The sequence below is a fragment of the Watersipora subatra genome, chromosome 6 (assembly GCF_963576615.1).
Source record: "Watersipora subatra chromosome 6, tzWatSuba1.1, whole genome shotgun sequence".
NCBI classification, from domain to species: Eukaryota; Metazoa; Bryozoa; class Gymnolaemata; order Cheilostomatida; family Watersiporidae; genus Watersipora; species Watersipora subatra.
The window spans coordinates 30,526,229-30,539,657 of NC_088713.1; the positions used below are offsets into that span (position 1 = coordinate 30,526,229).

General features: G+C 36.2%; 1 protein-coding gene across 1 annotated transcript in view; it reads right to left on the minus strand.

Moving 5' to 3' along the window:
• LOC137398593 (uncharacterized) overlaps positions 1-13,429 on the minus strand; it is a 46,116-nt gene that overhangs the window by 946 nt on the left and 31,741 nt on the right. Inside the window, exons 5-6 of the mRNA XM_068084754.1 lie at positions 4,208-4,315; positions 200-332 (exon numbers count right to left, since the gene is read on the minus strand). Of these exons, the coding sequence (XP_067940855.1) occupies positions 200-332; positions 4,208-4,315 (241 nt within the window). The remainder of the gene's footprint in view (positions 1-199; positions 333-4,207; positions 4,316-13,429) is intronic.

Below are 13,429 nucleotides of genomic sequence, written 5' to 3' on the forward strand. Positions count from 1 at the left end.
CATTTATGAATACATCTATGAAAAAACAGTTGTAGCTTGTATGGCTTAGGCATAGCAGTTTAGCCGCTTAGCTTGCCAACATCTCCAGCCAACAAACACACGAACCGCTTACTAATTAATTACTGATCAGCGTATGAAAGGAGAGAGCATTAGAAGATGTCTAGGTAACAGCAGCAGAAGATACCTCCGATGAACCTACCTCCGATGTAGTCTGGCTCCTTGTCTACGCACACAATACTCATCTTGTTAGTAGTAACATAGCTCGTCATTAGATAGCCTTCGTACTCAGAGGTCCAGCCTAACGGGCAACTTCTCTTTCCGGGTATCATTATCTATAGTCAGTTGAATAGACTGCACAGCCGTATACAAATACAGATATATTCTATTTATGTTTGTTTATTTCGTTACTAGATTATATATATATAATATATATAATCTACTATATAAATGGCAAAATTGGTGTGTGTGTGTGTGTGTGTGTGTGCGTGCGTGTTTGTCCACCTTGTAGAGCGGTCTTTCCTTTTTTCTATTCGGACGTACGAAGCAAACTGAATTAATACGAGTAGTAAATAAATCAATAAAATTAAATAAAAATTTACTACTCATTAAATAAATTAATGAGTAGTGATTTACGTTTGTTTTTTTTGGCCAGCTAGACAAATTGTTTTCGCGTTTTACTGACTAAATTTTTACCTCAAAAAGGTGAGTACATACTTCTCATTCAATGGTATATAGTCTATGAATTGCCACACCTCCACTACTTAAAAACGTTGGATTTGCCACTGTTCGTGATAGTAAACACGTTCATTTCCTTCTGCAGCTACGTTTTCCAGCTACGAGTACTGTAACTTACTACTGCAGAACTCGCATGGGTACTCCAAAAGTTGGGAATAGGCGACGGTGAGAAGAAAGAGGGCAGCTTGTATCGACTTACTATCACCCTGCTTTAGCCATGGCCAGCTCGACGTTGCCTGCTCAAAAGTAGGCACAAGCCAAAAACTGTTTGTTCATACACCCGACAGAAAAACAAATAATGTTGTCTATTCGCAAGCATTGTGTTGAATTAACATTGTGTTATTGATATGTCATGCTGGCATTGAATTAACATTATATTATTGCTATTGTTATTAATTAACATATATTATCACGCTATGGTCTTCATGTTCTGCTATACTTATATATTATCCACATGTAGCATTTTCTAGCATATTTGTCAGTATATATATATTTTCAAGCATTCGTTATCTTTATTGTATCTCATAAAAAGGCTATCATGTTGGCGTTATGTTTTATTTTTGTAAGGTGCTAATGCTGTATCTGCCCTGACATACTGTCTGCGCTGTGATACATATAAATTTTATCAACACAACCACTTAACTGCTTCACTGTTTATATATACCGTGTCAAAACACAGGCTATAGACGAAGAACTGGGGAGCCATGATTAGTGTTTTAAGCATGTAGAAGTCTCCATTCAATAAATGCTGGCGATAGCAAAATGTATTGTAGAATTTCTCAAAAGATGAAAATTTTTCAATACTGCCAGTTTGAAAAACTTTGGTTTACATAGCAATGTCAATTTCAGTTATCGGTACAAAAATAGGACAACTCCGATTTGAGTGGCTTGAGACGGATGCATTGTAAACTAGCAGTAGAACGTATCGCAAATTTCCATTGTTCTCCCCAACATTATTGACATATATGACTGCATATGTGTGTATGCATAGTGTGATCAGGGCAACAATTGCAGTAGACTGCAATATGGAGTTGTTTTGCAGTATGAAAGACAACTCTCAATAAACCTCTTGCTGTACATGAATCTGTTCCCGCGGATGGGTAATGCAGCTAGTAGATATATATATATATATATATATATAAATATGTGTTATTCCACACATGTGGAATAACACATTATTCCACACACGTGGAATAATAACACACATATACATGTACAGTGAAACTCGGATTAATCGCCCTCGGATATATCGAACACATGGTTAACTCGAATGGATTTGCTTGATCCGTTCCCACTCAATGATAAATTGCTTTAGATAACTCGACCTCAACATCATTAACCCGAACAGATTTTTGCCCAACGACTACCGAGACGGTTGTTACTATCGCTTTAGAATATCACTTTATTCCAAGCCATAGAGATAAACATCGACTTTTAGTAGTTCTTAGGCCTCGTTATTACCAACATCGGCAAATATTTTCATTAAGGACTTTTCTAAAGGTTTGCAAAAACCAAATTTTACCAAACATCCGCTTAGCGATAAGCCCTCCGAAAGCAAGAAAAGCGAGGTAAAATTTGGATAACTTTAAAGTAAAATCGGCAAAATTGATAACGGGTTTTTAATAGTAAAGCAGTTTTGTAATAACTGACTTACTGCAAAATTGATCTTGGTTAAAACTCTTGGTAGAAGAATACGTATGTATTTTTTCTGAGCGTTTTAACCGTGATCAAGTTTTGCCAATTTTAATCTGAGAACGTCCTGGCAGTCACGTCACCTAAAGCAACAAACAAATCTCAAGTGATAGAAAAATATCTATACTTTCTGATTAAAAATATTTAAAACTTCACACGAGAGACCCTTTAACTTGCAACAAGCAATCTATGCTTTTGATTGATATATAGTTTGTATATGTACATGTATCTACTGATAATACGTGCACTTATGACTGTCCTGATAACTTGAACGCTCTAATAACTCGAACACTTTTGCTTGGTCCCTTGAAGTTTGAGTTATCCGTGTTTCACTGTATATAATAAAACACTGATACAGTGAAACTCGAATAACTCAAACTTCACGAGACTGAGCGAAAGTGTTCGAGTATTCAGAGCGTTCAAGTTATCAGAGCACTGTCACAAGTGCATGTATTTATCAGTAGATATATGAACATATGCAAACTATATATAAATCAAAAGCATAGATAGCTTGTTGCAGGTTAAAGGGCCTCTCGTGTAAAGTTTTAAAATTTTTTATCAAAAAGTACAGTAGGCCTAAAGATATTTTTCCATCACTTGAGATTTGTTTGTTGTTTTAGGTGACGTGTCTGCCAGGAGGTTCTCAGGCTAAAATTGGCAAAACTTGATCACAAAAGAAAAAAAGCTCAGAAAAAAAGACATCTCTTGAGCGTTTTAATCAACATCAATTTTGCCGATTTTACTTCAAGTTTATCCGAAGGTTATCCTTGCTTTTCCTTGCATTCAAAGGGCTAGTGCAAAGCGGATGTTCGGTAAAATTTAATTTTTTCCAACCAAAGTCGTTAACAAAAACATTTTGCTGATGATGGTAATAACGACGTCTAAAAGCTACTAAAAGTTGATTTTTATCTCTATGGCTCGGAAAAAGTGATATTCTGAAGTGATAACAACCGTCTCGGTAGCCGTTGGACAAAAAACTGTTTGAGTTAATGATGTTGAAGTCGAGTTATCCAAAGCAATTTATCATTGCGTGGGAACGTACCAAACAAATCCGTTTGAGTTAATCAAATGTTCGAGCTATCAAGGGGCGAGTTATCCATGTTTGACTGTATATATATATATATTCTGATCACATATATATATATATGTGAAGAATATATAAGAATATATATATATATTCTAATCACATATATATATATGTGAAGAATATATAAGAATATATATATATATTCTGATCACATATATATATATGTGAAGAATATATAAGAATATATATATATCCTAATCACACTATACTTCGATGATCGTCTGTGAAAGCAATGTTCACACTATCACAAACACATCCGTGTTTATATCAGCAAATAGTTCATGGTATATCATACTCATTATATAATGTGGCAGTAACAATGAAATACTAGCCCCACAGGAATCGTCATGAAAGAAAATATAAATTGAGCAATCGGTGATGGCCAATCGTCATCGCCGAAGTGGTGCAATTTGCATCGGCTTTGGAAGCTTGGAGAACCTTCGGAAAGGCTTGACAGCTGATACTCTTCTCGACATTCGCGCTGACTTGACAATGGCATCGATACACATAGTTGGCGAATTATTGTTGAGAGGACAACTCCGACATGACTACATAGCCTAAACAGCCTATGAAGCATTTAACACACCCCAAACAGTGAGCAGGGAAAACCAGCATCTTTTTTTATCTATCTAGCCTTTTATTTAACACAGACATGATCCTAGAGTTATAAATGTGTAAAGAAGAAAGACTAACTTGTGTTGAGCGAGGTGCGAGACATACACTGCAGGCCATGTTGTGGCCATGGGTCTTGGCTGGAAAAATATTCAGCTCTTCATACGACAAGTACTCAGCCGCATATATCTGTAAGAGATGGAGGTTAGTTAGGGATGTCTACTGCACACTTGTATAAACAATGCAGTAATACTATACATGTAGATATGACATAGATATACCATACCACATATATCTGTAACAGATGGAGGTTAGTTAGGGATGTCTGCTGCACTCTTGTATAAACAGTGCAGTAATACTATAGATATGACATAGATATACCATACTAATGCTGGGCACGGGTATGAAGACTCGTTGAACTCGCGGGTTTATTTTCTCTCGAGTATCGGGTAATAGAGATTTCGGTCTTGCGGGTTCGGGCTTTGCCTTTCGAGTTCGAGTTTTGGTAAACCGATCCGTCGAGTAAAGTGGACAAAAACCTGGCCTAGTGCGCCTGCGCAATGAGCGCAGGTTTAACAACGCACCTGCGAAAGTTGCAGGTACAGCTGTACTCGTGTACAGCTGTACTCGTGTACAGCTATACTCGTGTACAGCTGTACACGAGTACAGCTGTACTCGTGTACAGCTGTACACGAGTATAGCTCGATAGAATATAGTAAAATAAATAAATTGAGTAGAATTATTGTAAATTTCAAGCTATGTCCGATCTTTGGAAATTTTTTGCGAAAGACAGCATTGCTATTACTGATGGCATGAAGACAGTTAGATGCCTTTTGTATAATTCAACGTTGAAGCATAGTTGTGGCTCTACGAGTTCCATGAGAAGGCATATGCAACAGATTCATCCTAAACAATGGCTTGAGAGGCAAGACGTTGTTGGTACTGCTAAAAACAGGCAATTAAACTTCAAAGCAGCTAGGGAATCTGCTGCCTCCAAACTAAAAGAATTTGTGCATCCATCTCAGTCAAAAATTGATGACGATGAAAGCCTTTGCAGCCAGTCAACTACAACATCCTTAGTTGTTGCTACCACTTTACAAGGTTTGACATATACTATTTTTATATTTAAAACTCATTCAATAGCGAGTGCATTTTGTTTATACCATTTTTGTTAGACCTTTTCTGTTGGTAAGTTTAAATTTGTTAAATCTGCACCTATTCTCATCGATAATGATGACGACTACTCAGATCTAGCTGCATTTCAAACTCCTATTGTTTGCCAAGGAGCCAAACCTAGTTCTAGCGTCGCTACCATTTTCCTTGCGAAAAAACAAAATGACAGCGATCTATCTTATCATCTTTTACGGAACCCTACGGAAGAAACAGCGCTCAACATCGGAAGCTGACTTCTGCAATAACTCACTATATTTGTAAAGATGGTTTTCCAGCATATGCTGTTGAAAAAGAAGGTTTCAAAGCAATGACTGCTGAGTTTGATAGAAGGTATGACAGTAAAATATAATATGTTAGGCTTCTTTGTAATTCCACCACATGCCAGTTCTGGGACCATTAGTGTTTGGTAGCTATACATGTAATATTTATAGATTGATAAAACTGCTTTTGTGTGTGACCATTTTTCATGAAATGTGGCATACTATATTAATATAAATACTACTTGATATAGGAATATTTGCAAATATAATGTAATTTTTATTTAATTATATATGTTGCTTTTCTCTGACGGTGTAACTTTGCAGTTATGAAATATTAGGATCAATATAAAAATTAGAAAATGTGTTTTGGCCTCACAGTTATCATTATTAGTTCACACCAGTGAATGCCATGTTGTTTGCAATTAGTCTTGATTTTCCATGTTTGCTAGGTATTCCATTCCGAGTCGACATCACTTCAGTCGCTCAGCCATCCCTGAGTTGTATGACAATGTGTATGGCACCATTAAACAGGAGGTTGGCACTGCTCAGTTTTATGCTGCTACTACGGACATGTGGAGCTCACGCACTAGGGCACCTTACTGTGGGTTTACCATTCATTTTATCTCTGACTGGTGATGACAGTCAAGATGCTTGCAGATATATGTTTCAACATCAATATGCGGCATCGTAATGCAAATTTGTAGCGTTATTAAAATTGAGTTTTTTAGAATAAACCTCATCACAGCGCCTATATCGCAAACCAACTAACCAAATTTTAGATGCGTAGCTATAATTAGGATATGCATTTGCTTAGGAATTTCGAACTCATTGCTAATAAAAATTAATTTTTAGTGAGGTTCTTGTATTGGTTAAGCGTATTTCAGTAGTATAGCTGAACAAAGTAACTTTTAGTAAATTTTAATTCTACTCAACACCAAATGTTATCTTATCTCAACAACAGAGTGATGCATTATGCTATTGTTTTGTAATTAGTTTTAGCAAGAAAAGCTCGAGTGAAAAGTGTTACACTTTCAAATCAAATGACTGAAAGTGGCAATCCCATAATTTAAAGAACACATCGTAAATTATTATATTTTGCTAGGTTTTACATGCCCCTGAAGATCATACCTCTGAAAAGCTAAAAGCTGGCATCATCTGGGTAATTGAAGACTGGGGGCTGGATGAGGCTAAGTTGACTGCTATTTCCACTGATAATGCTGCTAGCATCATCAAAGCATGCAGAGATGGAGGTAACTAATTTCACACTAAATTTTATTGTTTGTGACCCCCAAATTCGCCCTCTTGATTGTGAAAAATTTCTTGTAACAGCAGTTGAACAGTTATAGCTGCTATATATAGATTGAAAAAACGAAGCCTTTTGTTCATGTTTAGTCTGCTATTTCCATTTATAAGTAAATTGATTCAAATTCAATCCTTGATAAGCAAAGAGTACAGTGAATGCTGACTAGTATACCTAGTTGTGATTGTTTGCAATGCATTAGAGGTTGGGCCAGAATATCATGTTTTGGTGACCGCCTTAATCTAGCAGTTGTAAATGCACTGAAGAAGGGTGACGAGGCAATAGATAAAGCTATTTCAAGCTGTCAAAAGGTGGCGACCCACTTTGATCACTCACATAAGAAGAGTCATCTTCTAGAGGCTGCTCAAGAAAAACTCCATCTGCCAAAACACTGTTTGCTAAACGAATGCCCTACAAGATGGGGCTCAAAGTTTGCGATGATCAATCGCTTTCTTGAGCAAGAGTGTGCTGTGAGGAAAGTGCTTTCAGCCGATAAAAAGCACACCCATTTAATACCAACAGGAGAGGATTTGGCTACCTTAGAAGCCATCAGAAGCCCTTTAAAACATGTGGCGCCTTTTACTGACATGCTATCAGGTAGGTTTTGTAAACATGTACTGTTAATATGAAGATTGCCACTACAATCCTAAGCACCTAATATGAATGTGTTTTAAAAATTACTATAACACATATGACCAAATGTAAATTAAACATATTCTCTGCCATTATACTATTTGAAGGGCCTTTTATTAAAAATTAGATGTTTAAATAACCAAATTTTGTGGCCAAAAATAACATTTAACCACTATTTCAAGAAAAATAGAAGTGAAACCTTTTAGTGATGTAGAGTTGGGAAGGGCATGACTATGCTTACTTTTTCCCCTATACTGTTTTTGGAGGTTTTTTCCAAGGTGAACAAATTCCACCTGCATTTCAGTGTGACATACATGTAGCTACACAATACATAGCATAGGCTACACTGCAGGTACAAAGCTTTTGAAACAGTGCTGTCCTCTACAGGATAAAAATAACATTTTTCTGATACATGATACTTTAATCATTTGTAGAAAACTTGTACTATAACAAGTTGCGAAGGTTTCTTTTGGAAATTTTAGATTCACAGCTACCCACAATGAGAGTGTAACAGAAATTATACTTCGTGAGTGTGAACAGCTGGCTCCAGATGTACGAGAAACAATCACACTAGAGTCTGCCACCACCAGCTAAGTGGTGGCAGACAGCTTCAGCAAAACGCAAAAGTTGGGGAGCGTATCTTAATGCTCTCACTACTCCGCCTGCTCTTACTACTGCCTGCGGTGACCGGCTTAGCAAAGAAGTTTCATTATACACAAGTCTACCGACAGTGGCTGAAAAAGACTCTGACCCTTTGACTTGGTGGAGCCAGCATGAAACTTCCTTTCCTTGCCTCGCAAAGCTTGCTAAGAAATATTTGTGCACTCAAGCTTCGAGTGTTGCTAGTGAAAGACTGTTTTCAACCATCAGAATTTGTGTAGTTATTAAATAAAAACAAGTTTTTTTACTAATAATTGCAAATCAAGTATACAGACGGTTCCCAACCTACGAACGAGTTACGTTCCGAACGATTGTTCGTAAGGTGAATTTGTTCGTAAGTTGCTTCAGTGCTATACTTTGTATTATAATTTATGTTTAAGGCCTATATAAGTATATTGAAGGTTTATATAAGTATGTTTAAGGCTTGTATAAGTAACCTGTATTGGTTTGTACCGAAAAAACTATTTAATAAAATGGAGATAATACTTTGGTAGACGCCGGGCCATGACACTGCATTTCTTATTTATTGTATGTCTTGTCCTTTTTATTATATTGTTGCTTTCATCAATGATATACAGCCCAAAAGGATAGCCGACGGCTATCATATGGGCGTGGTTTAATGATGGAGCTCTATTAGGATTGTGCTAGCCTGGGTTTCAAAGCAAACACAACTCTCGCGGGGCGGTCGCGTTGCCTTGTTAGGTTTTAGAAAACACGAATCGCTGTTATCGTTTCATTAGCTTATTCAGCCAGTAGACCCCGCGGGTCACAATAGCAAACATTGAATTTCTGCAATGTAGGGGTAATACCTAACCAAAATAATGTATCTAATCAAAATAAAACATTTCAAATTACCTACTTTTAGTAATTTTAAAATTAGTAAAGGTCGTAGTATATGCCTAAAGTTGAATATAATTACCCGAACAACGGCATTTTTTTTCTAGTTTTTGATTAATATTTTGCCACCCCTAATATAAAATGACAAAGTCTTTCATCGGTTTCACATTGTTTTACCTTGCCAATAAGATGGGACAGCAGGCAAAGCTGTGCAGTGTAGTTTTCATACTCAAAATCTAAATGCAAAACCGAATTTGAGCTATTTTACGATTGACTATTAATATCACGAATGCTTGTGAATGGCAACTGACTGATCATAACGGTGACAATATTGGGATACTATATTTATTTGACAACAAAATGAATTTAACAGATAAGTAAAATAACCACTATAGTTCATAATATTCGTAAATTTACAAGGTGCTTTATTCAGCATATTTGTTTGTTCGGGTGCCGTGTTCGGGTTAATCCCAACAGAGCTTCATAATTAAACCCCGCCCATATGAGCGCCGTCGGCTATCCTTTGGGGCTGTATATCATTGCTTTCATCATTATGCTATCACTTATCATTGTTGTCTTATTTTTTTGTATGTGTTGTCTTTTTATTATATCGTTGTTTTACTCGTTATGCTATTGTTATATCTGATATCCCGTCATCACACTATCACTTATCGTTACTTATATTGTTGTCATACCAAAGCACGAGCGGTCCTATTGATTCACCTTTTTAGCCGCTGTTCTTACCGTTTGCCATTAGCCAGAACGGTTGATATTATTGTATATAAAGGAGGGCGCTCACTTAGTTGAGCAGAGCAGATAGCCGTACTAGCTAATTTCACTAGCTCCTCGGCTAGTGAAATTTCCTTCGCTAATTAAAAGCTGAATGCAACTACACGCACTCTCTTCTCTTTATTTATTAGTCTAGATCGTGCCAAGTAAAGGCCGGCAAATCCCTTTACAATACGTGCAGTAAAAATAAAAAAGTTCTTTGCACACTGGAGATACGTTCACGCACTTATGCACTGCAACGAACTGGGCAGAGAAAGGTGGATGCTGGGTGGTGCTTCTGAGTAGTGCCTACGCGCAGACCTGTTCATTTGTACCGTTGTTCGTAACTCGAATGTTCATAAGTAGGGACCGTCTGTATATAGAACAAGATTAGCCTGAGAGTAAGGTGCACCGCATATTATGAACAGCACACAGTTTAGTTACAAGGATATTCTTCTAATTTTTGCTCATAACCTGTGTCTATATTAAAAATGATATACTATTAGTATGGAGTTGTCCCCTCCAGCCGAAAATCTAGCACGGAAGGCAGTAGACATACAACCCGTATTAAAGCCTGGTTCCCATATACGTCGCAAAGCACCGGCGACAGCACCGCAGGCTATTGGCGGTGAAATGGGAACGTACACGCCAGGTACCGCCGAGGACCGCCGGTAGTAGCCGGCGGCAACGCAACTGTTTAGCGCTGTTCAAATTTCGCAAAAGGCCGCAGGTAAAATCTTCCCGAAATGCACTGTACGGTTAAAGGTCACCATTATAGAAACGGTATGGCGAGCGAACAATTTATTTGATTACGAAATTATGTTTACGATATTATTAACGATGTGGCTTTTATGTGAACAGATGCCGCCTAGCGCCGCAAGCGTTTTGCTGCGCATGTTACCGCCGAAGTCACGCAATCGATATGGGAACCAGGCTTAACAAACCGGATACCGGATACCCGAAAAACCCGTAAGCCAAGAAGTACTCATGCCCAGCACTATACCATACAGTTATACTACAGACATAACATAGATATACCATATAGTTATACTATAGATATAACATAGATATATCATACAGTAATACCATAGATATATCATACATTAATACCATAGATATAAAATTGATATACCATACAGTAATACTATAGATATAAAATAGATTTACCATACAGTTATACCACAGATATAAAAACAGATGTACCTTACAGTTACTCCATAGATAAAACCTAGATATACCACACAGTTATACCACAGATAAAAATAGATATACTATATAGTTATACCATAGATATAACATACAGTTATACCATAGATATAACATAGCTATATCATATAGTGATACCATAAATATAACATAGATGTACCTTACAGTTATTCCATAAATAAAACATAGATATACCACACAGTTATACCACAGATATAAAATAGATATACCATATAGTTATACTATAGATATAACATACAGTTATACCGGAGATATAACATAGTTATATCATATAGTGATACCATAAATATAACATAGATGTACCTTACAGTTATTCCATAGATAAACATATATATACCACACAGTTATACCATAGATATAAAATAGATATACCATACAGTTATAGCGTAGATATGCCGTAAAACCTCTAATTGAACGCCACCTCTATTTGACCGCCACTACGAGAGAATGGTTGAAAAAAGAGCACCACCCTATATTTGAACCCCACTTCCATTTGATCGCCACTGTGACTACCTCTGATCTTTATGAACCCATAACATCAAAGGATCCATAAAAAAGTGTCCACAAAATCGTACAAATAACGATTCTTTTACATCAATAACAATCAATTCTTTCGTTGTCTAACTCCACGCTTTTAGCTTGTTTTCCGTTAGAACTGTGAAAGCAACACCATAGAAATGATTAATAACTGTATCTGGCTAATTGTAATTCCTTGTTTAACACGGTCTTGATATGTCGAAGTACATGTATATGAAAAATGGTTTACATTTACGATGAATGATAGACGGTAGATGAATGACTAGTTTTAGGCAAACTAGTTTTAGTTTAGCGAGCAAAACTTTTAGGCATTGCATTTGTGCTAAATACAGTGAGCAAAGGTTTTACTCAGCCAAAAAATTGTTACGACATAGATACAACTAGTTAGGCAGTGCAGAAGAAAAGTTGATGTTTGAAGACATTGTCGAAGATATTGGTCACCGAGTGGATGTTCATTTCATCGAAAACAATAATCAGAATGCAACTAGTCGAGCAAATGATGCAAAAAACGTTAATTTTTGTTTCTGCATGCATTATAAGTGTGGTTCGTTTATGTCGCTTGTTCATAAATATATATACTTGCAGCATTTGATAGATTATCATCCCGTGGCCAAACAAGAGTGAAACGATTGATTGGGAGAATTATGATAAATGCACATGTGCACACAACTCCCGAAAAACTATTCGTTAACGGCCGTCGCCAAACCCTTGCAACGAAATCCTATCAAAAAATTTAACTATTTTTCAGTAAAGTCATTTAAGTATAATAATGATACAAAACGCATATAAACCTATTTAAATATGTTACCAAGCCTTTGAAAGGTTACCGCAAATTCCTAAAACTAACCCATCTGATCGGATTCTACACAAATAGACAGATTTTTTTGGACGAAAGTCGCCACAAAACGCTTGAAAAGCTTGGATTAATAAAAGTTAAGACCGGAAATTGAAACGCCGGGTGACAGAGAATAGAACGATAAAGTCTTGCGCATTTCACGAAAAAAGCGTGCACTTTTCACCAGTCTACAGCATTATTCCCAAGGTTTCGGCAATTAACATAGGAGTACAGAAATCGTTTCATTCTTGCCGATTTCAATTTTTTCATTTTCAATTGCCGACACATTTGAGTACTTTGGTATTTGAATACTTTCGCATTCTAACTGACGTCCAACGCAGTGTCAGTAAAGCAAATGACGAAGATATTTTTTTAACGTTTCTTATGAGATTATTACAATAATTAATTATAAGTTTGGATGACTACGCAACAATGACTACGTAGTACAGATTTTCTAAAAATCTATATAAATATCACAACTTCGTGATATTGTTAGCTATGCCGTTTTGAAATGTAAAAAAAATTGTGCTTTTGTTTTATATTATTACTATATAAATAGTTTTGGTTATTCTAATAATATCAGTGCATTTTGCTTCTAATATTGGCCAATATTGCATTTCTCTTTTTGCAGGAGAGATATAAACATATAATCTTTTCCTTTCATTATTGCTATTTGTTGTATATAATAACACCCACACCCAGTACATTACAGCTACCATTGCAGTTATCCTATTTGACTGCTAATATTGCATTTCTCAACCATCAGTACCCTTTCTTTTTCCAATATAACTTTGGTCGTGGGCTGTATGACAGTGAAATTTCTAGTTATATAACTTATAAGTTTGCAGATTTATAGCAGATTATTTAATAGCATTATTGCTGTAATTTGATCATACAATTGATCAATGCACGTAACTCCTATTCTATTGCACATAAAAGGATAGTTTTGGCTGCAAACTGTAGCAAACATATCGATGAGTGCAATGAGTTTTGAATGCAACATTGGTAACTATAGATGTAAAATAAAAATATGTCTTCAAATTTAAAATGAAATAAAAATTGAAAGCTTTAAT